The 22201-nt window shown below is 37.4% G+C and overlaps 1 protein-coding gene across 1 annotated transcript in view; it reads right to left on the minus strand.

Moving 5' to 3' along the window:
- Positions 1-22201, minus strand: part of DNAH5 (dynein axonemal heavy chain 5) — a 251923-nt gene that overhangs the window by 113238 nt on the left and 116484 nt on the right. The window contains 11 exon segments of the mRNA XM_021076646.1: positions 2450-2584; positions 3266-3408; positions 4537-4760; positions 5100-5275; positions 8339-8580; positions 11482-11628; positions 15647-15800; positions 17587-17694; positions 18787-18921; positions 21303-21497; positions 21832-22019. Of these exon segments, the coding sequence (XP_020932305.1) occupies positions 2450-2584; positions 3266-3408; positions 4537-4760; positions 5100-5275; positions 8339-8580; positions 11482-11628; positions 15647-15800; positions 17587-17694; positions 18787-18921; positions 21303-21497; positions 21832-22019 (1847 nt within the window).

Genomic DNA, 22201 nt, shown 5'->3' on the forward strand with positions numbered 1-22201 from the left:
AACAATCAGAAGTACAGCATCTTTCTGAATTCTGTGAGCCATTCTAGTGAATTAGCAAAACTGCGAGGGACCTAGGAGCCCCTAAACTTGCAGCCAGTTGTTCAGAAGTGCTGGTGGGTTGGGAACCCCTGAACATGTGGCTTGTTTGAAGTGAGGGAAGTCTTATGGGGGCCTGAGCCCTTCATCTATGACATCTGCACTAATTCCAGGTGGTTACGTGAGGATTGCATGGCAGCCCTAAAGATTTAATCCACTCTCAAGAAATGTCAAGAGCTAGATAGCTAGTCTACGTAATGAAAAAAGAAAAATCACACTTTGATTTAATGCTTAAAAACCTGAAGCCACAGTAAGGTTATAATTACAAACTTTTTGTTTGTTTTTTGTCTTTTTAGGGCCACTCCCACAGCATATGGAGGTTCCCAGGCTAGGGGTTAAATGGGAGCTGTAGCCGCTGGCCTAAGCCACAGCCACAGCAATGCACAATCCGAGCCGCTGATGTGACCTACACCACAGCAGACGGCAACACCAGATCCTCAACCCACTAATCGAAGACAGGGATCGAACATGCATCCTCACGGATACTAGTCAGATTTGTTTCCACTGAGCCATAACTCTATAATTACAACCTTTAAAGAGAGTTCTCCTAAAACAAAACAAAAGCCCTCTAAATGTAAAACAGTATCAAAGGGATGTGTATAATGTTAGCATCTTGCCAGGCTAAGATAGTTTACTGTGCTATTCTCCAAACACAAAAATACCACTGCTGAGTCAGTGCGTTTGGGGTTGACCTTCCATCCAGACCTTCCCAACACAACACTGTGTAAATGATATTCATTTGATCTAAGGCTAGCCAGTTTTGGAAATTCCATCTCTAAAGTTAAGTAGGGTCGGACCTGGTTAGTACCTGGATGGGAAATTCCATCTCTAACAGAGCAGCATAATGTTTTGACAGTCTTATTTAGGAATTTAATCACTGGTCTTAGTTTACTAGCACTCTTCAGCCACCAATTATAATAAGTGATAAAAAGTGGTGATTTTGCCTTGCTCCCAAGAGTTTTCATAGCTCTACGATATTTTCATTCCAAAAACTAAAGAACAAAGTTAATCAAAAGCAAAGCTCTTTGGGTTTGGGTTCTCCTAAAAAATTTCCCTTCCATTCTCAATTTACACATGTACCTTTTCACAATCCTTTTTTATATGTCTTTTCAACTGTATCATTTCACACATTTCAATTTATAAAATGTATCTTTTATTAATGTATTAATAGTCTAATAAAGATATCAGAGATTATTTGCAAACAAATGAAGCATGGGCTGACATTTAGGATTTTCTCTCTGGTTTCCAAAGGGTCTTAAATACTTTAGGAATAGGTCAAAAAGAATCAGTTAGCCACTGCAAGCCCAGGTTAATCTTGGCACTGACAAAAGCAATGCAAACTCGAGGGTTTTTTCTTTGTTCCTCCTCAATGATATCATAGGGTAAAATCTTTAATGTGCTAAGACTCTAAGACTGCATTCCTTGCTACAACTGAGAGTAGGAGCCACTGTGAAAAGTTAACTCAGGGAACAACAGGATCAGTGTGGCAACATAGGAACCAGAGACTGGAAAAAGAATAGAAACTATATTTGAAGAGAATGTGACTTGATGCAAGACCAGCTTCAAGATCCTTTGATGCTATTTCCCTGTTATGGAATCATGAAGAAGTGGATTATATAACGGCGAAGAGAGAGAAGAAAGAAAAAAAGTGACCGAAAAGTATTTCTTTATATATATAAGCATCCCCTGCCTCAAGAGAGAACCATCAAACAGACTCCAATGTATCTACCCTAAAGGCCAGAATAATAGTAACACCCACAGAAAATCAGATAGTAGGGAGAAATAGGTTTAGGTGGGAGAATAAATAATATCTTTTCAATTTTGGATTTTGCAAGTTTGCAGGTTTTTTATGTTTTTTTTTTTTTTTTTTTTTTAAATGGCCATACCCATGGCACATGGGACTGAAGCTGAGCTGCAGCTGTTGTGGCAACACCAGATGCTTTAACCCATTGCACCCAGCCAGGGCTCAAACCCTCGCTTCTGCAACGATCAGAGCCACGTTATTTTTATCTTTAATAAATCTTTATATGTTACTTTAATAAAAGTGAAACCCACTGTGTCATAGCGGGTACTCCTACAGGGTTTTTTACACAGATATTCTAAATAGTGTTGAGGCATTTAACACCTTGTATAAGCTATTCGTTTCTCCATATTTAAGATTACATGTTAAAATCTAACAAGAGAGATTCTATTACACTGAATAATAGAGAGACAGAAGACACGCATGCAGGGGATTTACCTCGGCTGTGAAAGTGCAGATGAAATTTAGTGGGTACAGCAGAACAATCAGATTTACGTCTCCAAAGGTTATCACGAACCTGGGCTTAATTAGCAATTATCGCAAAGCCAGTACCTGAAATATCAGTGGGGTGGTTGCAGAAGAAAAGTTCAGACTCTTGATCATGTGGCTTTCAGGATCATATTTTGACATAAATCCTTTGATCATAACCGTTTTGGCTGTTCCTTGTTCACCAACTAACAGCACAGCCTAAAACAGGAGTTGAGAGAGAAATCCAAGAAATCCAATAAAATAATTGTCATGGGCTGGATTGTGTCCCCATAAACTTCATATGTGGAAGCCCTAACCCCAATACCTCAGAACATGACTGTGTTGGGTGACAGGGTCTTTAAAGGGATGGTTGAGTTAAAATGAGGACGTTAAGGTGCGCTTTTGTTCAATCTAACGGGCATTGTTGCAAAAAGCAGACGTTTTCATACACAGAGAAACAACAGGGATGTGCACACACAGATAAAGACCATGGAAGACGCAGCAAGAGGACAGCCATCTGCAAGCCAAGGGGAACTTCAAGCCTCCAGAACTGTGCAGAAACAACCATTCATTATTTAAGCCACTAACTTTGTGGTATTTTGTTATGGCAGCACTAGCAAAATAACACAGTGTTCTAAAGAGAAGCATTTCTCTTTGGGAAAACAAGTCAAAATTCACTTCTCTAATATATGAGAAATAATTGCTTAATTAGGAATTAGACCTATTCAACTCTAATATTGTTACTGAGGAATAATAAAAGAAGGATACTAATGAGGGTAATATTTTTATTTATTCTAAACAGTAACATGAAACAGTCTAAGATAAGTGCAAGATGCTCCATGTTTTCGAGGGACATTTTTAAATACGTTATCTTTAATAAAAGTGAAAGAGTTGTCATACCTTGCCCTGTTTAGCGATGGTTTTAATTAGGAAGTCAGTTCTCACATTGTCAACATTTGGCACCAGAATGGAGCTATATTCTGGGATGGTATGAGATGGATACACATATTCCTCAGTACATGAGTTCCAGTGCATCCATTTACCTGAGGTGAACAGAGAACACTGGCATCTTCATATTCCTAGTCACAATTTAATTCCTAACTATAATGAGCAGACATTCTCGGCATCTCAGGAAGCCATCTTCCCCAAACTCCACAAAACAAAAATCATTAAATTCAGACATCTAAGTAGTTAAGTATGTATTAGCCGAGTCAAATTTTCCAAAGGAACTATTCCAAAGTAGCATACTAGGAAACAGTAAGAACTATCTTGGATGTTTTTGGGGGGCTGTGCCTGCAGCATATGGAAATTCCCAGGCCAAGGATGGAACCCACACCACAGCAGTGACCCAAATCACTGCAGTAAAAAAGCCAGATCCTTAACCCGCCGTGCCGCAAGGGAACTCCAAATTTTTCTTTTTAAATGTGTAGGTTTTCAGCAACATAAAGTATATATAAAAATAATGACAGTGACAGCATGTACCTAAGTCATTTTTCATTATATCCTTCCCTAGTGATAAAACCAAAAATAAAAGATCCTATTTTTGTGTATGTGTGTGTATATTTCATATATATACTTCATACACATACTTCATATATGTGTGTGTATATATATACATATACTTCATATATGTATGCCATAGAAATAAACTTAAAGTACATCACAGATACAGATGTATAGATACACCTAATACATAAAAATAAACTTTACCCATTGTAATGTTTACATAAGCTTCTGATCAAATCAAATGAATAGCTGAAATGGATCTGATTTGGGGATTTTTTTAAATTTGTTTAAGTTCACTAAAAGTTTAGTACACAATATATTTAACAACAAGAAAATGTACGTTTGGAACACAGTTGAAATAAATATTTGAAAAAGAAACTATTGGCTCTCTTAATACATACATGAAAATTTCCATTTTAATTGTACAGCCAAAAGCTCTAATTATGATTTAGAAATATATAGGTACATATATAATTATTATATATAATAATTATATATTATATATTTATATAATATATCTATTATATGATAATAAATATATAATATATAATAATTATATATAATATATATATATATATATATAGTGTGTGTATGTGTGAGTATCTTAGCCATTTGTGAAAAACTGGTCCTGTGTGTGATGGATGGGTAGAGGCAGGCGTGCTCACCATCTGACGTGACGTAATAATCAAACATGGTGTCGTCCGGCCCCGCTAGAGGCGGCAGATCAAGAGCCAGCATCTCCTGGGAGCGTAGCCAGTGTTCCAGCCGGCGCCGGCCATCCAGTTCCAGCACCGCCCCAACGCTCCACATCAGGGAGAAGACATACAGTCTCCCCAAGTGCTCTGGCGTGACCTCCCCGCCGTGCTCCTGAGCACAGAAGACACTTTTCCTTTAGTTTCGTAACTCTGAAACCAAAATGTTGCTTTGACGTGTTAATGAAATTAGCAAAGATCTACAACGGATAACAGTTTTTCTCCAAAACAAGAACACGGAAGAGATGAATAAAACTGGAGAACAACAGAACTGCTCTCTGGTTTCTGAAATAAATTTAGAATGCTTTTTAAACAGCAACTCTGCCACTCGATTGTAAACTATAAATTATGCAAGGTCCATGTTTGAAACCTCCCCCCTTCCCCATGGCTCTAAGCATCAACTTCAAATATTGCAGACACCGCACAACATGGCTCAGCTCAAAGGAGAGAAATTTCTAGAAAGTGGAATGATTCACCTTGGGAGGATGAGGCCTTGAAGCATGTTGATGCTCTGCATGACCACCAAGGCCTCCAGCATCTCCATTTGGTGCTCTAAGTTCTGAATACTGAAGCGGTACAGGTCCGGAAAGGACTTGATGTACAGCTGACGAAGAATCTCAGCTTCTTGAGGCGAACGTTTTTTAAGAAAACCCTGTTCGTTTACAGATAAATTCAATAATTAAATTTGTTAGTACACCACAGAAATGGCCATTTTTGGACAAAACTTTTTAAAACATCAGTTAACGATAACAATTATCTCTAATGACTATACTGCTCTTCTGAGGTACCAGGCTTTCATATAAATCCTTTCAAAAAGATTTTTAACTCCTTTGATTCTCAAAACAACTCTCTGAGGTAGGAAGTGTTATTATCCTTTTACAGATGAGGAAACTGAGGCACAAGACATTTGAGAACGTGTCCCAGATCCCACAGCTGGTAGTAGCAAAGCCAGAATATGCACACCCAGAGTCTGACTCTGGTTTCCCTACGTTCAGCTGCTACACCACACATAAGCTCAGGTCATGAAGCCAAGACGGAGGGAAACATCTTCGGCTCTTGATTAAAATATGCTAGGAGAAAATAAGGAGCCATATATATATCTGGAAATAATTTAGAAAAATTAAAAGGAATAAAAGATGAAAAGAAAATCCATCCCCAGATTGTTCAAAATAGGACACAAAGATTTATCACAACTAATTGTTTCCTTTTATTGCTTCTAATGTAATTGATAACCAATGTAGAAAAAAACATTAAATACTCAGGAAAATGGAGAATTTATTCATTTGGGAAAGGTTTCATTAGGAAACTACATGTGTTCCATAACAAAATACCCCTTAACACACAACGATATTTCTTTAAGTGAGGAAAGTTCCCAAGAGATCAAATCATTCTTAGAGACTTGACAGAAGCAATCAAATGTTGATTCCCAATTATCCAGCAATTCATGAATTCAACATGATTGCACAGCAACTGGCAAAACACAGCACTTTTGAGTTGATGGAACCAAAAAGTATCATGCATGGGCCAACTACTCAGCACAACTTACAGAAGCTCTTGGATTCAGGAATACAACCTGTCCTCTAACATTCTCAGAGCTGCCTTGCCCTGATGTAAACATTTCCAGTCTGATTTTTTGTGAGTCTTGCTTCTTGCCAACCATTTGTAAGAAGGAACTTAGTGATAATGTAAAGGCCTTATTCAGCTTCAACATGAACAGAATATAATAGAAGCTAATTTTATAAATAGCAAACTCTAAGTATGCACTAGCTAGTAGTTTGAAAGTATTTTTATAATGATTTTTTTCCATTAAAGTATTTTTTAAAAGCCTTTATGTATATGTATGTGTGACTGGGTCACCTTGCTATATAGTGGAAAACTCACAGAACACTGTAAACCAGCTATGATAGAAAAAAATAAAAATCATTTTAAAAAATAAGTAAATAAAACAAACCCCAACTAGATGATGCTGAAGCAATAACACATTGATGAGTTTAGATTATTTTAGTTCCTAGCCATTTTACTGAACAATTGTTTTTCAGGAGATTAACTTTATTTTCTGGGACAAAGAATCTAATTATTGATCAATAAAAGATCAAAAAAATAAAAAATAAAATAAAATAAAAGCCTTTGTGAATTGAATAATTTGGGGGGGAATCAAAACTACATTTTCATTTGGAGTTTGCTATAACTGTGGTTACTAATCCTAAATCCATTGTGAGTCTTAAAAAATAAAAAAATAAAAAATTTCAGCAATAATTCCTGCACCTCCCTCCACAGAGAATTTTTTTTTTTCTTTTTATAGCCATACCTGCAGCATATGGCATATGGGCTCTCCCAGCTAGGGGTCAAATTGGAGTTGCACCTGAGGCCTATGCCATAGCCACAGCAATGCTGGATGAGCCACATCTGCATCCTACATCACAGCTGCAGCAACGCCACATCCCACTGAGTGAGGCCAGGGATCGAATCCACATCCTCACAGACACTACGTTCGGTTCTTAACCCACTGAGCCACAATGGGAATGCCAAGATTCTAATGTGACAGATTGAGGTGTGACACAGTCATCTGTATTTTAAAGAACTGTCACTGGTGATTACTCTTACAAAGGAAGCTTGTTCTACGTTCTCCTTAATAGATGGGGAATTTGTAAACTAGAATCTTCAGAAGCATTTTCAGTGACATATCCAGTGTACATCAGTATCATTTTGCCTTATAATCCTTCCTTCTGCACACCTTCATCTACTTTATGTAAAATATGAATTAAGTTTCCAATCAAAATTACCTCCCCAAAACTTAGGTAAATGAAAATAATTTGACCAATGTCAAAAAATATTTTACCAGTGACTTGTCTAATAAGCATTCTGCCTTACCTTACAGTATCTTTTCAATTTATTTTTTAAATTTTTAAATTTTTTTTATTGTTATTTCCCCAATACAATTTTTTTCTACTATACAGCATGGTGACCCAGTTACACATACATGTATACATTCTTTTTTCTCCCATTATCATGCTCCATCGTAAGTGACTAGACATAGTTCTCAGGGCTACACAGCAGGATCTCATTGCTAATTCATTCCAAAAGCAATAGTTTGCATCTATTAACCCCTTATAGTATTTATTTAGTGAAATAGCCAAGTATGCAAGGCATTCAATTATAATCTTATTATAATCAATATACTATAACATTTAATGATAGTAATAAAATTATATATCTTATCACTATTTGAAGAGATATTATCTAAAATATTATTTACAAGTGCAAAGTTAAAACTAACATTATAACTATGGAATCTTATTTTTAAAAGTTCTTTATATGCAATTTTTTAAAAATTGTCTCCTTTTAGTTATATTCTAAGAAGGTTGCTCCCAAATTTTTTGTAAACGAGTATCTTTCAAAAATGTCATGAATCCCCAAAGTGATAAAATTAAATTTTCCTTATTCGGTCACCATTTGGTGGGATTATTGATTCACCTAAACCTTGCAATTACCCCCCAACCCACAGTGTGGAAATTCCAGGTCTAAAATGATTAGAACTGAAGAACCTTCTAAGGGACAAAGTTGGCTGAAGCATTTAAGGATCTCCCACAGACATCAGATTAAGATCCGATTACACCACCAGGTCTGCAGAAAAATCAGCACACACTTTAAAAGAAAGCTAAAGGGTCTGCTTTCCTCTTTAATTATACAAAAAAAAAAAAGATTCCAATCATACCTCAAGAATAGGATTCCAATCAAGAATAGATGAACTCATGAAAACCATTCCATTTCTTGAGACAGTAGCAGGTGAAGCATTGTCAATGTTATGAGGTTCAAAAACAATCTTGCAATTTGGAGCCATGGGAATCCGATCACCATTGGCGAGGGTTAGAGTTTTGTTATCATCCAAAACAGAATTTAGATTTTCAATCCAGATGGCGTCTACTGGACCATCAAGAACTATCCAGATGTGCTCCCCTAAAAAATCCCACCAAAGGCAGGCGGAAAAGCATACACATATAGATATATAACTACTATGTTTGAAGAAGTACTATAGTTTGATGTAAGTTTCAGTGATTTTTAAATAAAGCTTTGATCTAAATGATTATCTTAATTTGCCACATAGGACTCTTCCAGTTCTTTATGTAGCAGTCGTATCAAGCCCATAGTCAACCAAAAAGTCATTTGTTCACTGAACACATATTCACTGAGCACCTTCTCTGTATCAGCATTGTTCCAGGGATACTGTGAAAAAGACAATATCCTGCCTTCACAGAGTTTATGTTCTAAGGGGTAGAAATGACAAACCAATATGTAAAGAAATACATAGATAAGAAAATTAAGCTGGATAAAAGGATGGGACATTTTAGATAAAGTGGTCATTCTTAGAGACTCTGAACAGAAGCAATCAAATGTTGATTCCCAATTATCCATCAACTCATGAATTATCCATCAGTTCACAAATTCAACATAATTGCACAGTGACAAAGACAAAACACAGCACTTCTGAGCTGACAGAACCAAAAAATATCAAACACAGGGCCAGGTAACCAGTACAACTCACAGAAGCTCATGAATTCCCATGAATACAACCTCCCCATTGGTCTGCCCTCTAACAATTTATATTGTTAGAACAGAATATCTCTGGAGGAGAACTAAGTGCTGTAAAGATACAGAGCTAGAATTTTTCAGGCAGTGGAAAAAGCAGTTGCAAGACCCTGACGTGGGTACAAGCTTAGGGTGCTCATATTCCAGGAACAGCAGCAGGTTGAAGCTGGTTAGAAAGAAGAGAGGGAGGTGGGAAGAGATGTGAGTGGAATCAGAAAGACAGGTAGGACAAGATAGCAGAGCACGGAATCAATTCTGGCTTGTGCATGTTGAATTTGAGATGTTCGACAGAACTGGTGAGTTGGGAATTCAAGGGCTAGAGATTAACACGTAGACACCGTCGACTTAGAGATGGCATTGAGAACCAGGGGCTGGATAAGATTCTTCCAGATCACACATCTAGATGGAGACAAGAGGTCTGAGGGCAGAGGCACCAAAATGTTTAGACTTCTGGCAAGGTCTCCTCCCCTGGCTCCTCTGTCTGGGTAACCTCTCAGTGAAGCAGAAGAGGAAGAGAGCCAGCCAGCAAGACAGCCCTGAGTCTAGTGGTGGAAGAGTTTGAAGAGGAATGACCTGCTGTGCCAGTTGCTGTTGAGAGCTGGACTGGACTGAGAATCAACAATTTGTAGCTGATGAGCTAGAGGTCACAAGTGTCCCTAATAGTGTAGTTTCTGAGGGACCCTGGGCACAAAAACTAACCAGATATCTGGAGGTAAAGAAGATGACTTAGAGGAATGCTCCACAAAAATGCCCCTCAACAGAAATGCCCTTGTAAATTTAGATTTTCGTTTTAACAGTTGCTTTTAATTTCTTAACCACTGGTTTCTCTTACTTCCCAACATAACCAAGCTTGTAGTTCCAATTTTTATCTATTGTGTAAGAGCTGTGGAAGATTCTAAGTCAAATCAAATGCTACAAAAACCCTAATTCTGCTCCTTCAACTAGCAGTTTAAGTAAAATGATGAACTGATCACCAGAGTCCCAGTGAAAGAAAAAGCATAGGTTGCCTTTAAAATAAAAGAAAATAAAAAACCTGAGTTCTTATTCTTTGAGGAAACATTTGGCCACTGGGTCTGTGTTTACAAAGAATTACTAGAACAAATCAGAAACAAAATGGTATTTAATTCCAGTAAAACAACAGCATTTTCCAATACAAGCATCCTTGAGAAATGAAGCGTTTTCTCTTCTCTTTTAACAGTTGGGAGTTCCTGTTGTGACTGAGTGGTTAACAGACCTGACTAGGATCCATAAGGTTGCGAGTTCAATCCCTGGCCTTGCTCAGTGGTGGGTTAAGGATCCAGCATTGCCATGAGCTGTGGTGTTGGTGGGGTCCCACGTTGCTGTGGCTGTGGTATAGGCCAGCAGCTGTAGCTCCAATTTGACCCCTAGCCTGGAAACCTCCATATGCCGCAGATGCAGCCCTAAAAAGACAAAAGACAAAAAACGAAAAACAAACACACACAAAAAAAAACAATTGGTGTCGGATTGGTCCCTAAAAGAGAACATCAGTGGTGCCACCTTAAACATTTTTCAACAGAACCCTGTTGCTCAGAGCAAAAAGGAAGCCCAAATAAATGTCTTGTCTTTTTCTACCTTCCTCCGTCCCTGCAATTACATGCACTGTGCCTTTTTCCTACTCATTCAGGAGAAAAAGGAGAATTATCACCTTTTCCATCTGAGCTGATATTCTGGGACCACTGGGCTCAATTTACAGGGTCCATAAGTAAGAGAATATTCAGAGTGAACCACTAGCCCTTAAGGAGTTTGTTAAAACAAAAACCAAACACCAGTGTACATCTAAAGAGTTAGCTAGTTCAGCATAAACTTCTATTTTCTTCCCAAAGAAATCCATTTCCTCCTGTAATTTCATAGGAGAATCATTTTTCTAAAAATAAGCCATACTTAAAGAAAGGTACCTTTTTTTCAACTTTCATGAAAACAGTTGTGATAAAATCACTTTATTCAGTACTTTCAATTTTCCTTAACAGCTTTTCCTATCTATTTTATTCTAAGCTATCAAAGGGATACAGAAATATTTTTTTCAAAAGGAAAATAATTCCTTCTGTAACCAAAAGGGGGGAGTATTTCAAATGCACTAATCAATCATTTCAGTATTTCAACATTCACAAAAATACATACTGATTTATGACTTCTTGGTCTCGACTAAGATATTGTATGGAAAATACAGTAGGTGTACTAACATAAATAGCCACCAAAAGGCTTTTATTTAAAAGCACATGTAAAAAATAACGCTTGTAATTCATTTTCTACCTTTCTTAGCCCTCAATGTTTTCCTCCAAAGGGTAGAAAAGATCCCGTCGGTCCAATCATTTGTTGCCACGTCAAGCCGACCGAACATCTGCGGGGCTGTAATCGCCTTAGGATTCATCCTCATTTCCCGGTGTGGTCTTCCACAGTCTATAGCAAATAAATCCAAATTTTAAACAACTCAGATGTAGAACGAACTGCCATTAGGCAACATTGCACCAATTTGCAGTGTACTGTCAATGGGTGTTCAAAACATGAAAAATGCAGAAATACATGGAAAATATAGGTCTTACTGCATTCCAAGTTTTTGTAATTAGCCTCATTATATTTTTTTGACTGAAGCGCTTTTTTATCTTCTAGAAAAGAAAATTGCACGTTACATAAGCGGGGGAAAGATATGCTGGAATTGATGAAGGAATTAATGTAATCCAGTTCTTCAGATTTCACAGCTCAAAAACCTTTTGGTTTGTGATGTGCTAGATTAAATATTATACCTGAAATGTCACTTAGAAGATGCCTTATTCTCTTCATTATCATCTTTGATTTGCTGAGATATGGTCTTTCTCATTTGGAAAAAAATCAACTAATGTTGCAAAAATCAAGGATTTTTCTTCTGCGGCCAACTTCAAAAAAGTATTCATATCTTTCAAATTCTAAGACTACTCTGGATTCTGTACATAGGAGACTGTGACTAATAAGTTTAAAAAAGCAAAGAATAATGTTTCAAGTATAAAATCCTAAAAATAGATGCTGAAATATTACATTCTGTGCAAAAGAATGACAAAGGCACACATACACAGATACACACATTGGGAAAAGTGTTGCATTAAAGTTCATTTAGAAAATTAGGTCATAGTTATCTTTTTCAAAAATCACAAAAAGAATCAGGGTAATCACCTGCAATATTTTACAGTACTAAAGTTCAACTTAGTCACAGTTCAGCTTCAATAAATGTTATCCATAAGACTAGCAACACTTTTTTAAAAATCTAATCACACTTCACAAAAGGCCAGCAAACTCTTCAAATGTATGACAGTATCATAGGTGAAAGCTGGCATGGTCTGTTGCCCATACAAGAGAAACCATCAAAAATTATTTCATGATGGTGGTAGATAGAATTGTAACATTTTCATTTAAAATGGCATAACATTTTTATAAGAGCACTCTGAGGAAAAAAAAATGCTTGACTTTTTAAATGTTGGTTAAACTAATTCTCTTAATTCTTTTCCTAGGCATTTCGTTTTTCAAATTTAATTTTAGTGTAGTATAGTTGATTTACAATGTTGTATTAGTTTCAGATGTAAAGCAAAGTGAATCAGTCATACATATAAATATGTCCATTATTTTTTCCCATATAGATTATTACAACTATTGAGTGGATTTTCCTGTCCTCACACCAGTCAGAATGACGATCATCAAAAAGACTACGAACAACAAATGCTAGAGAGGTGTGGAGAAAAGGGAACCCTCCTACACTGTTGGTGGGAATGTAAATTGGTGCAAACACTATGGAGGACAGTATGGAGTTTCCTTAAAAAACTAAAAATCGAACTATCATATAATTCGGCAACCCTACTCCTGGGCATCTATCCAGAGAAAACTCTAATTCCTAGGCATTTTCCTTTTTTTTTTTTTTTTTCTGGGCTTCTTTAGAAAAAAAAAAAAAAAACTTTATTTTATCATGGTAATAACACTTAACATGAGCTCTACCTTCTCAACAGTTTTTAAGTGTACAATACAGTATAGTTAACTACGGCATGATGACTACAGGCATAGTTAACTACAGCAGATCTCTAGAATTTATTCAACTTGCATAGTTCAAACTTTGTGCGTGTTGATTAGAAATTTTCCATTTCAGCTGCCCCTCAGCCACTGGTAATTACCATTATACTCTCTGATTTTATGAGTTTGTTTTAGATACTCATATGATGGAATCATGTATTATCTGTCCTTCCATGGCTGGCCTGTTTCATTTAGCATAATGTTTTCAAGGCCCATCCAATGTTCTTGCATATTGCTGGATTTCCTTCTTTTTTAAAGATGAATAATACTCCATTGTATCTATATACCATGTTTTCTTTATCTGTTCATTTGTTGGAAATTTAAGTTTTTTCTGTATCTTGGCTATTGTGAATAGTGTTTCAATGAACACTAGGGTGCTAATACCTTTTCAATATCCGATTTCAATTTGTTAGGATAAATACCCAGAAGTGGGATTGCAGGATCCAGTCATTCCACATCTTGGCCAACACTTATCTTTGCTAAGCATTTCTTGACTGATCCTTATCACCCCACCTTCATGGACTCTGTGCTAGAATAGGCACCCTTTTCTTGCAGTCACCTCCTCATAAAGGTTCCCAGATGGACCCTCCAGTCTCGCAGTCTCTTCATTACATGGCCACCGGATGGTCTTCTCTCTACAAGGCTAATCACATCATTCTCCAGCTCCAGGGCTTCCCATCACCCACCAACTAAAACCTAGGTTTTAGCAAGACTTACAAAGCTTCTCATGTGATGCCTCTGTACTAATTTAAGTTCCCCTGGAACAAAGCCTGAGCCAAAGACATGGGAACTGAGAGTCTGGATTCAGGGAAAGAATGAGACAGTAAGGGAGATAAAGTCAATAGAGGGCTCATTGGTGAGCTGGTCACAGTGAAGTGTCCCTCTAAAAGCCAGGAGAAAGTGATACATTTGCCTTCAACTCTTCCTGCATTGGTTCAGGGTGGTACAGCTGCCTCAGGAGTGTTGATTCCCACTCCATTTCTTCTTCCAAGCTGAGCCAGTGCCCTAGATTCAAGAAACATCATAAAGCTGAAAAACTGGGAGACACCATTGGTGGGCGTTTGGGAGAGAAGTTATCCAACAGCTACATCTGTAGCAGGAGAGGGCCAAAGGGATGTGGCCCTGGGCACCGGCGGCAGCACCTGCCACACCTCCTCACCTCCCTTACCCCTACCGGGCATACAGTCACTTTAAAAAATGTTTTTCCTGGGACTTCCCATCATGGCTCAGCAGAAACAAATCTGACTAGTATCCATGAGGATGTAGGTTCGATCCCTGGCCTCACTCAGTGGGTTAAGGATCTGGCGTTGCTGTTAGCTGTGACAAAGGCCAACAGCTATAGCTCTTATTTGACCCCTAGCCTGGGAAGCTCCATGTGCCATTGGTGCAGCCCTAAAAAGACAAAAAAAAAAAAAGTTTTTCCTGCAGCACTATTCACAAAAACCAAGATATGGAAACAACCTACAAGTCTATCAATGGATCTAGAGTAAAGAACATGAGGTACACATGCACAATGGAGGATTATTCATCCATAAGAAATAAGGACATCCTGCCATTTATGAAGACATGGATGGAACTTGAGGGCATTATGCTAAGTGAAATAAGTCAGACAGAGAAAAACAAACATTGTATGACATCACTTATATGTGGAATCTAAAAATGCCAAACTCAGAGAAACAGTGTAGAATGGTGGTTACGAGGGGCTGGGGGATGGGGAAATGGGAAGATATTGGACAAAGGGTACAAACTTCCTATTCTAAGATTAACAAGATTGAGGATCTAATGTATAGCATGGTGATTATAGCTAATAATACTGTATCATATACTTGAATATTTCTAAGAAAGTAGATCTCAAGTTATCATCATTACTGTACAGCACAGGGAACTATGTCCAATCTCTTGGGTTAGAACATGATGGAAGATAGTATGAAAAGAAAAAAAAATGTATATACATGTATGACTGGATCACTCAGCTGTATACTAGAAATTGAAGGAATACTGTACATCAACTATACTTTAATTAAAAAAATTTTTAAATCATCACAAAAAATGATTATTATGCAATACAATGAGGTGGTAGCTAATGCTGTGATGGTAATAATTTTACAACACCTAAACGTATCAAATCAACACATATACACCTTAAACTTACACATGTTCTGTGTGCAAATTATATCTCAATAAAGCTGAGGAAAACGTTTCTCTCCTCTGGCCCATTGATTGAATGTGTTATCTCTAAAATGTACCCCATATTCCAAAAGGTAGCTTTCCCGCCGCCTATAAAAATATGTTAAGATCTATCTACCTTTGCGTTCCTCTTGGGGTAGTCACATGTCACAGCAGTTTAAACGCATCTCCAGGGTAATGCAGCCTGACTGCCCCTTACCTGTCATAGCTTTCATCAAGGTGTGGATGCAGGTGGTTTTCCCCGTTCCGCTAGGCCCTAAGGTCATCATCCCATGTCTCACTCTCTGTGTTTCAAACAACTGGATGACTTTCAGTTTCCAAGGAGGATGGTTGATTAAGCCAGCTTCTTCAACCTGAAAACATAACAAAACTCCCACATGGGGCCACAGGAATAGCAATCTGGATTTAATCGTGCTCAAAATAAGTAAAAGCAAGGAGTGAGGCTAAAGGAATGGGGACTTATTGTTAATGCATACGAAGTATCAGTTTGAAAAGATAAAAAAAGTTCTTAAGATGAACAGCGATGTAGTTTGCACAAAAATATGAAAGTACTTAAGTCTACTGAACTGTACACTTAAAAAAATGATTTAAAAAAGGCACATTTTGTGATATGGGTTTTTCTACAATAAAACACTTTACATAATATATATATAGACAAAAAGCAGGCGGAACATAATCAAATTGATATCCCAAGCTAATAAGAAATATCTGCATTTGTCTTTGGGAATTAAACACATTGATATTAACATTTTATTGAATGTACATATGAGAAGCAATTTAAGAACAAAGGCTCAAAAAAAATTTTAGAGTGGATAAGCAATGAGATCCTTCTGCATAGCACAGGGAACTATATCCAATCACTTGTGATGGAACATGATGGACGATAATGTGAGAAAAAGAATATATACATTATGTATAACTGGGTCACTTTGCTGTACAGCAGAAATTGACAGAACACTGGAAATAAACTATAATAAACAAAATTTTAAAAAAGAATAAAGGCTCAAGTATGCAAATTACTTTAAATTTTTAAAAGATATTAATTTAAAAGATAATTTCAAGCATCCTAAGTTGACTGAAATTCCATATAAACTTCACGCTATCTTTATAAATCTACTGGGTAGTTTTTACCTATTGAATACCTGTATGGAAGCTAGTTTGCCAATTACTATTTTAAGTTTAATCTTCCAAGAGATTAATACTATTTATATATTCACTTTACATATAAAGAAATTGAGACACAAAGAGACTAGGTAATTCACCCAAGGCTATTAATCATAAAGTTATAGAGCACGGATTTGAGCCCAAGAAATTCAGCCTTGTGGTCCATGTTCGTAACCATCACGATATGCTTAAACTCACTATAAGTAATACTTTCTATTTTTACTTAAATAATTTTTATAATAATCATGTATCATTTTATGCTATATATTTTCTCTTCAAATTTTTCACATGCTACAAACTGCTAAAGTCAGTCACTTTTATAAATTAGTTTATACTTGGCATTTTAGGCACTGCAATTAATTTAGCCATAAGGGGAGAGGGGGGGGGGAGGAGGGAGGAGGGAGAGGGGGGAGGGGAGAGGGGGAAGAGGGAGAGGGGGAGGAGGGAGAGGGGGAGGAGGGGAGAGGGGGAGGAGGACACAAGCACATGGCTTACTGGTCCTGAGTTTGAGCAATAGTGGAGGCCCCCAAACCCACCCAAAGGAAAATCGCCATTAGTGGTGTGCAACGGCTCCTCTTTAAACTGTAGTTACAGGAATTCCCATGTGGCGTAGCAGAAACGAATCCAACCAGGAACGATGAGGTGGTGGGTTCAATCCCTGGCCTTGCTCAGTGGGCTAAGGATCCAGTGTTGTCATGAGCTGTGGTGTAGGTCACAGCTAGGATCTAGCATTGCTGTGGCTATGGTGTAGGCCGGCAGCTGTGGCTCCAATTAGACCCCTAGCCTGGGAACCTCCATTTGCTGTGGGTGTGGCCCCAAAAGACAAAGACAAAACAAACAAACAAACAAAAAAAACTGTAGTTACAGCCTTGGGTGCTGTTCTTAGAACCCAAAGATTTGGGAAATGCCAGCTCCACTGATTCCCATGACATTTCAGATTAAAGAGACATTTCCGTGTTCTGTGAAATATATTACCTGTCTACTAATTGCCATTTCCAATTCAGGGTAACCTGCCTTGTCCAGAAGAATATTTGGGAAGAGATCTTCAATCAAACTCAAAAATAAGGGTTCATCCTCATCAATCTCAAAAAAAAAAAAAAAAAAAAGGGAAATCAGACCAATGATTTTGGCACAAACATAGCAATGTCAGATAAACTGAAAATGCCCAACACAGCCCAGATTACTTTATCAGAGCTAGTAATAAATAAAATATCACTTCCACCTTCCTTGATGTTGAGAAATATTTTCATCATTTCCCATAAATTAAAAATTAGTTTTTAAAAGGAGAGGGGCGGAGTTTCTATTGTGGCTTAGAGGGTTAAGAACCCAACACTGTGTCCATGAGGATGCAGGTCTGATCCCTGGCCTCACTCAGTGGGTTAAGGATCTGGCATTGCTGCAAGCTGCAATAGCTTGGATCCAGTGTTGCCATGGCTGTGGTTCAGGCCTGCAGCCCCAGTTCCAATTTGACCCCTATCCAGAGAACTTCCATATGGCACAGGGGCAGCTGTAAAAATAAAAATAAAAAGTAAATAAAAGGAGAGGGGAGAAGAAGAGAAAAAAAGGAAGGAAATGGAAGGAAAGAAAATATTGCCTGCATGACAACCCTTTCATAAAACAATGAGTTGGGGAATTACCACAAAATCTACAATTTCTCATTAAAATTAAAAAGACTCTAATTAAATGAGAGAGAGTGGCAAATTCATGAATTGGAATTTGGTTCATACTTTTATTTTGAAATAAAAATATCATTCTGTCATACATAGATCCACTGATACTGGACAAATGGTTATTAGTCTCCACTGTGAAACCAGAGCATGAAATTATTACACACTTGCAACATTTACATATGATTTCCTGCCAAGGTCTACTTTAAAGAAGATGAGATTTTAGCTCTAAAATACAAAAATGATTCAAGGCATTTGGAAACTCAACATGTGGATTTTTTAAAAAACCCATTTTAATTTTATTAGAATAGACACATGTTAGACTAGATGTGAGCCACTACCAAAATCACTTCTGAAAAAAAGTGTAATTTAAAGTTCTGCTCTCCAGTGCTTTATCTGAAAATTAAGCATTTTAAATGAGCACTTTAAGTAAATATTTCTAAACCTCATTTGCACTTAGTTAAACTGAAATTTAAGCCAGTGGAACATTTCCATCTGTGAATCTTACCAGTTTAGAAAGATTCATGTCTCGTAGTACACGCATGACAATCGTGGATTCCGTATCTGTGGGGTTGGCTCTTTTTGCTGCTCCCAGGGTTCGCAGAACTGACAGAATATTACGCAGACCAAAGTCATAATGTACCTGAAGAAGATGAGAGCCACTGGGCTTATTTCCAGTACTAACTCACCAATGGAACCCATACAGATCTGACAGAGACATAATGAGTAAATGCTCATTTTCCTGTAAAAAAAAAAAACTTGCACAGTTAGTGGAGCTATAAATTTTTTTATTGATAGGTTTTGTTTTTGTTTTTGTTTTTAGCAAATGGAGAATACCCAAAAGAGTCCTCTTCTGGACCATCATAATTTAAGCCTCAGATCAGAACTAATAAACAGGTTTGACAAGGAGAAAGAAATCAATTTCCTCTTGGAGTATACAGGTCCCCTTGAGCCCGTCTTCATCAGTCATCCCTAAGAAAATATCCTCATATCTCAAAAGCTAAAATTTCTGAACCAGAATTAAACTGATACCTCACTCACGATCCTCATATAAAGTTAAAAGACAGGGGTATTGAGGATGAAGAAAAGTAGCTAGACTCCAGGATTAACCCAGAGAGAGGAAAAATAAGGGCAAATCAGCAAGTTAGGTCCAAGCCTTGTTATCCCCTTGCTATGTATTTATAAAAGCTCAATCACACCAAATTTCAGCACATACAAAGTGAGTGATTAAAAACCAATTATCCAGCCATTTACAGGAACCAGGATTCCTGGCAGTTCCTCAAAAAAATTTAAAATAGAACTACCATATGATCCAGCAATCCCACTTTACGGTATAAAGCCAAAAGAACTGAAAGCAGAGTCTCAAAAAGATCTTTGCACATTCCTGTTCATAGAGACAGTATTCACAACAGCCAAGAGGTAGAAGCAACCTTAATGCCCATAGACAGATGAATGAATAAACAAAATGTGGCATATACATAAGCTGGAATATTATTTGGCCATAAAAAGGAAGCAAATCCTATCACATGCTATCCCATGGATGAAACTTGAGGACATACTGAGTTAAATAAGCCATTTACCCAAAAAAAGGCAAATATTGTACGGCTCCACTTATATGAAGTATCTAAAGTAGCCAAATACATAGAAAAAGAAAGTAAAAATGTTACCAGGAATTGGGGGAAGGGGAAGAGTGGAGTTGTTGCTTAGTGGTATAGGGTTTCGTATTTGCAAGATGAAAAAGTTACAGAGATCTGTTTCACAATAATGTGGATATACTTAACACTACTGAACTGTACATTCAAAAATGGTTCAGATGATAAAGTTAATGTTGTATGTTTTTAACCTCAATTATTTTGCTTTTTTATTTTTAGGGCCACACCTACAGCATATGGAAGTTCCCAGTTTAGAAGTCGAATTGGAGCTGCAGCTACTGGCCACGGCCACAGCCACAGCAATGTAGGATCCAAGCCATGTCTTCAACCTGCACCACAGTCCCAGCAACACCGGATCCTTAACCCACTGAGCAAGGCCAGGGATTGAACTGGCTTCCTTATGGATATTAGTCGCGTTTGTTACCACTGAGCAACAACAGGAACTCCTAACAACAGTATTTTTGAAAACTTATAGAAAATTACCTATAGAAAAACTATAGAAATTACCTGCAAAGGCAATTGGGAGCAATATGTATCATTTAATATCAATCACTCGGAGAACAGAGCACATAAAATGTTCAAATTGAGTTCCTGCCTTCAAGGAGTTTAAACTCTAATTGGCATAATAAAATAAAAATATGAGCAAACTTTCCTAAAAGTAACAATGACCTGGAAGTGCTGGTGGGTGAAACTAATCAAGGAAAACTTCGCAGCATTAGACTCAGTTAAATCTGTGGGTATGAAGTGTGATTCACAGAATGTTCACAGGGGATCAGCAGGGGCCAATTGTTTTGTGCATGTGGACTCATTTCTTTTCCCAACGACTTTGTGAAGGAAGTAGAAATGAAATTAGAAAAGAAAAGGACAGAAGTCAATGATGTGGAGCATTTTTCTACATGCAAAAAAACAGCATAGAAAAGAGAAGAATAAGTGAATGAAGGCTGCAAAAAGCAGAAGAAACCAAGAAGGTTTTGAGTGAGAGTGTAATTTAGGTGAACCTGTGGATATAAAATTTATCTATATTCAAAGAAGTTTTGATTGAGAGGTTCCTCAAAACCATGAGGACACATAACACATACTATGATGAATGCACATGTGGGATAAAGAACAAACATCCATATTCATAATTCTTTGGCTCTTAAACCAGTTCAGATAGTATTCACCTCATTTCTATGCTGTAAATGTTAATTTCTTGCACTGTCTTTAAAACAATGCACATAAAATAATACTTGTGATCATACAACTTTCCACCCTGTAAGAATGAGGCATTTTGTCAACAATCCCAGTCTGCCATTTTTTTTAAATGAGAAAATTCCATTGAATAGAAAATTTAAACATGGCTAAATACATAGGGACCTTCAGAAGGTCATACCTGCTTAGAGAGCTGCTCTTCACACAGCTTGTAGAGCGTGAAAAACTTCCTGGCCAAAACAACGTTGTCAATGAAGCCACAACTAGCCAGCTTCACCCTGATGATAATCTGTCGGTCAGGGACCATCATGGCCACAGAGCGGAAGTTAATCTTCAAGTTTTCAGGAAGTTCCTGCCGCCCAGCATAGCCAGGATTCTATACAGAAAATAAAACTCAAGGATGAATGAGACAATTACAGGGCAACAAGCACAACACATCAGCATGATATTAAAAGACTCATTATGCACATACGACAAATCTGGAATGACAACAGGAAAATTCATTTACATATCTTACTCTCCTTTTAACTGGAGAGACTAAGTCATGGGTTATTAATAGGAGCTCTGTGTAACACCAAAGGCTTTCAAACAGGAGTGCAAATTACAATCCTAATGTCCCTTCATGGAAAATAAGTGACACATGAGCAGAGAGATGCATGAAAACTGTGATAAGAAGGCTGAAGTTCAGTGGCTCTTTGTGGGCTCCTTACCATAGTTAGAAAAAGTCCAAATTCAGGGTTCATAGTCACATTATCTCCATCAGTAAAAATAAAAGACTTTTTACGCTCCTTTTTACATGTCAGAATAATGGAAATCTGCTGAGCTGCAACGGAGAGAACTGGCAGGTCGATACGGTTAAATTCATCAAAACAACCCCAGGATCCAGACTGTGCCAGTCCTTAGACGAGAAATTAAATAAAAAATCAAATTAGTATATAATTTTAGAAAGCCAGGGAAAAGAGCACTATGCAACTGCCAAGATAAGCCAGAGAGAAGTTTGTTCAAATATAAAGCTGAACAAATAGATCATACATAAAAAGCCCCCCAAATAACTCACAACACGACACTTGATCTGTGGAC

The sequence above is a fragment of the Sus scrofa genome, chromosome 16, assembly GCF_000003025.6.
Source record: "Sus scrofa isolate TJ Tabasco breed Duroc chromosome 16, Sscrofa11.1, whole genome shotgun sequence".
In the NCBI taxonomy this organism is placed as follows: domain Eukaryota; kingdom Metazoa; phylum Chordata; class Mammalia; order Artiodactyla; family Suidae; genus Sus; species Sus scrofa.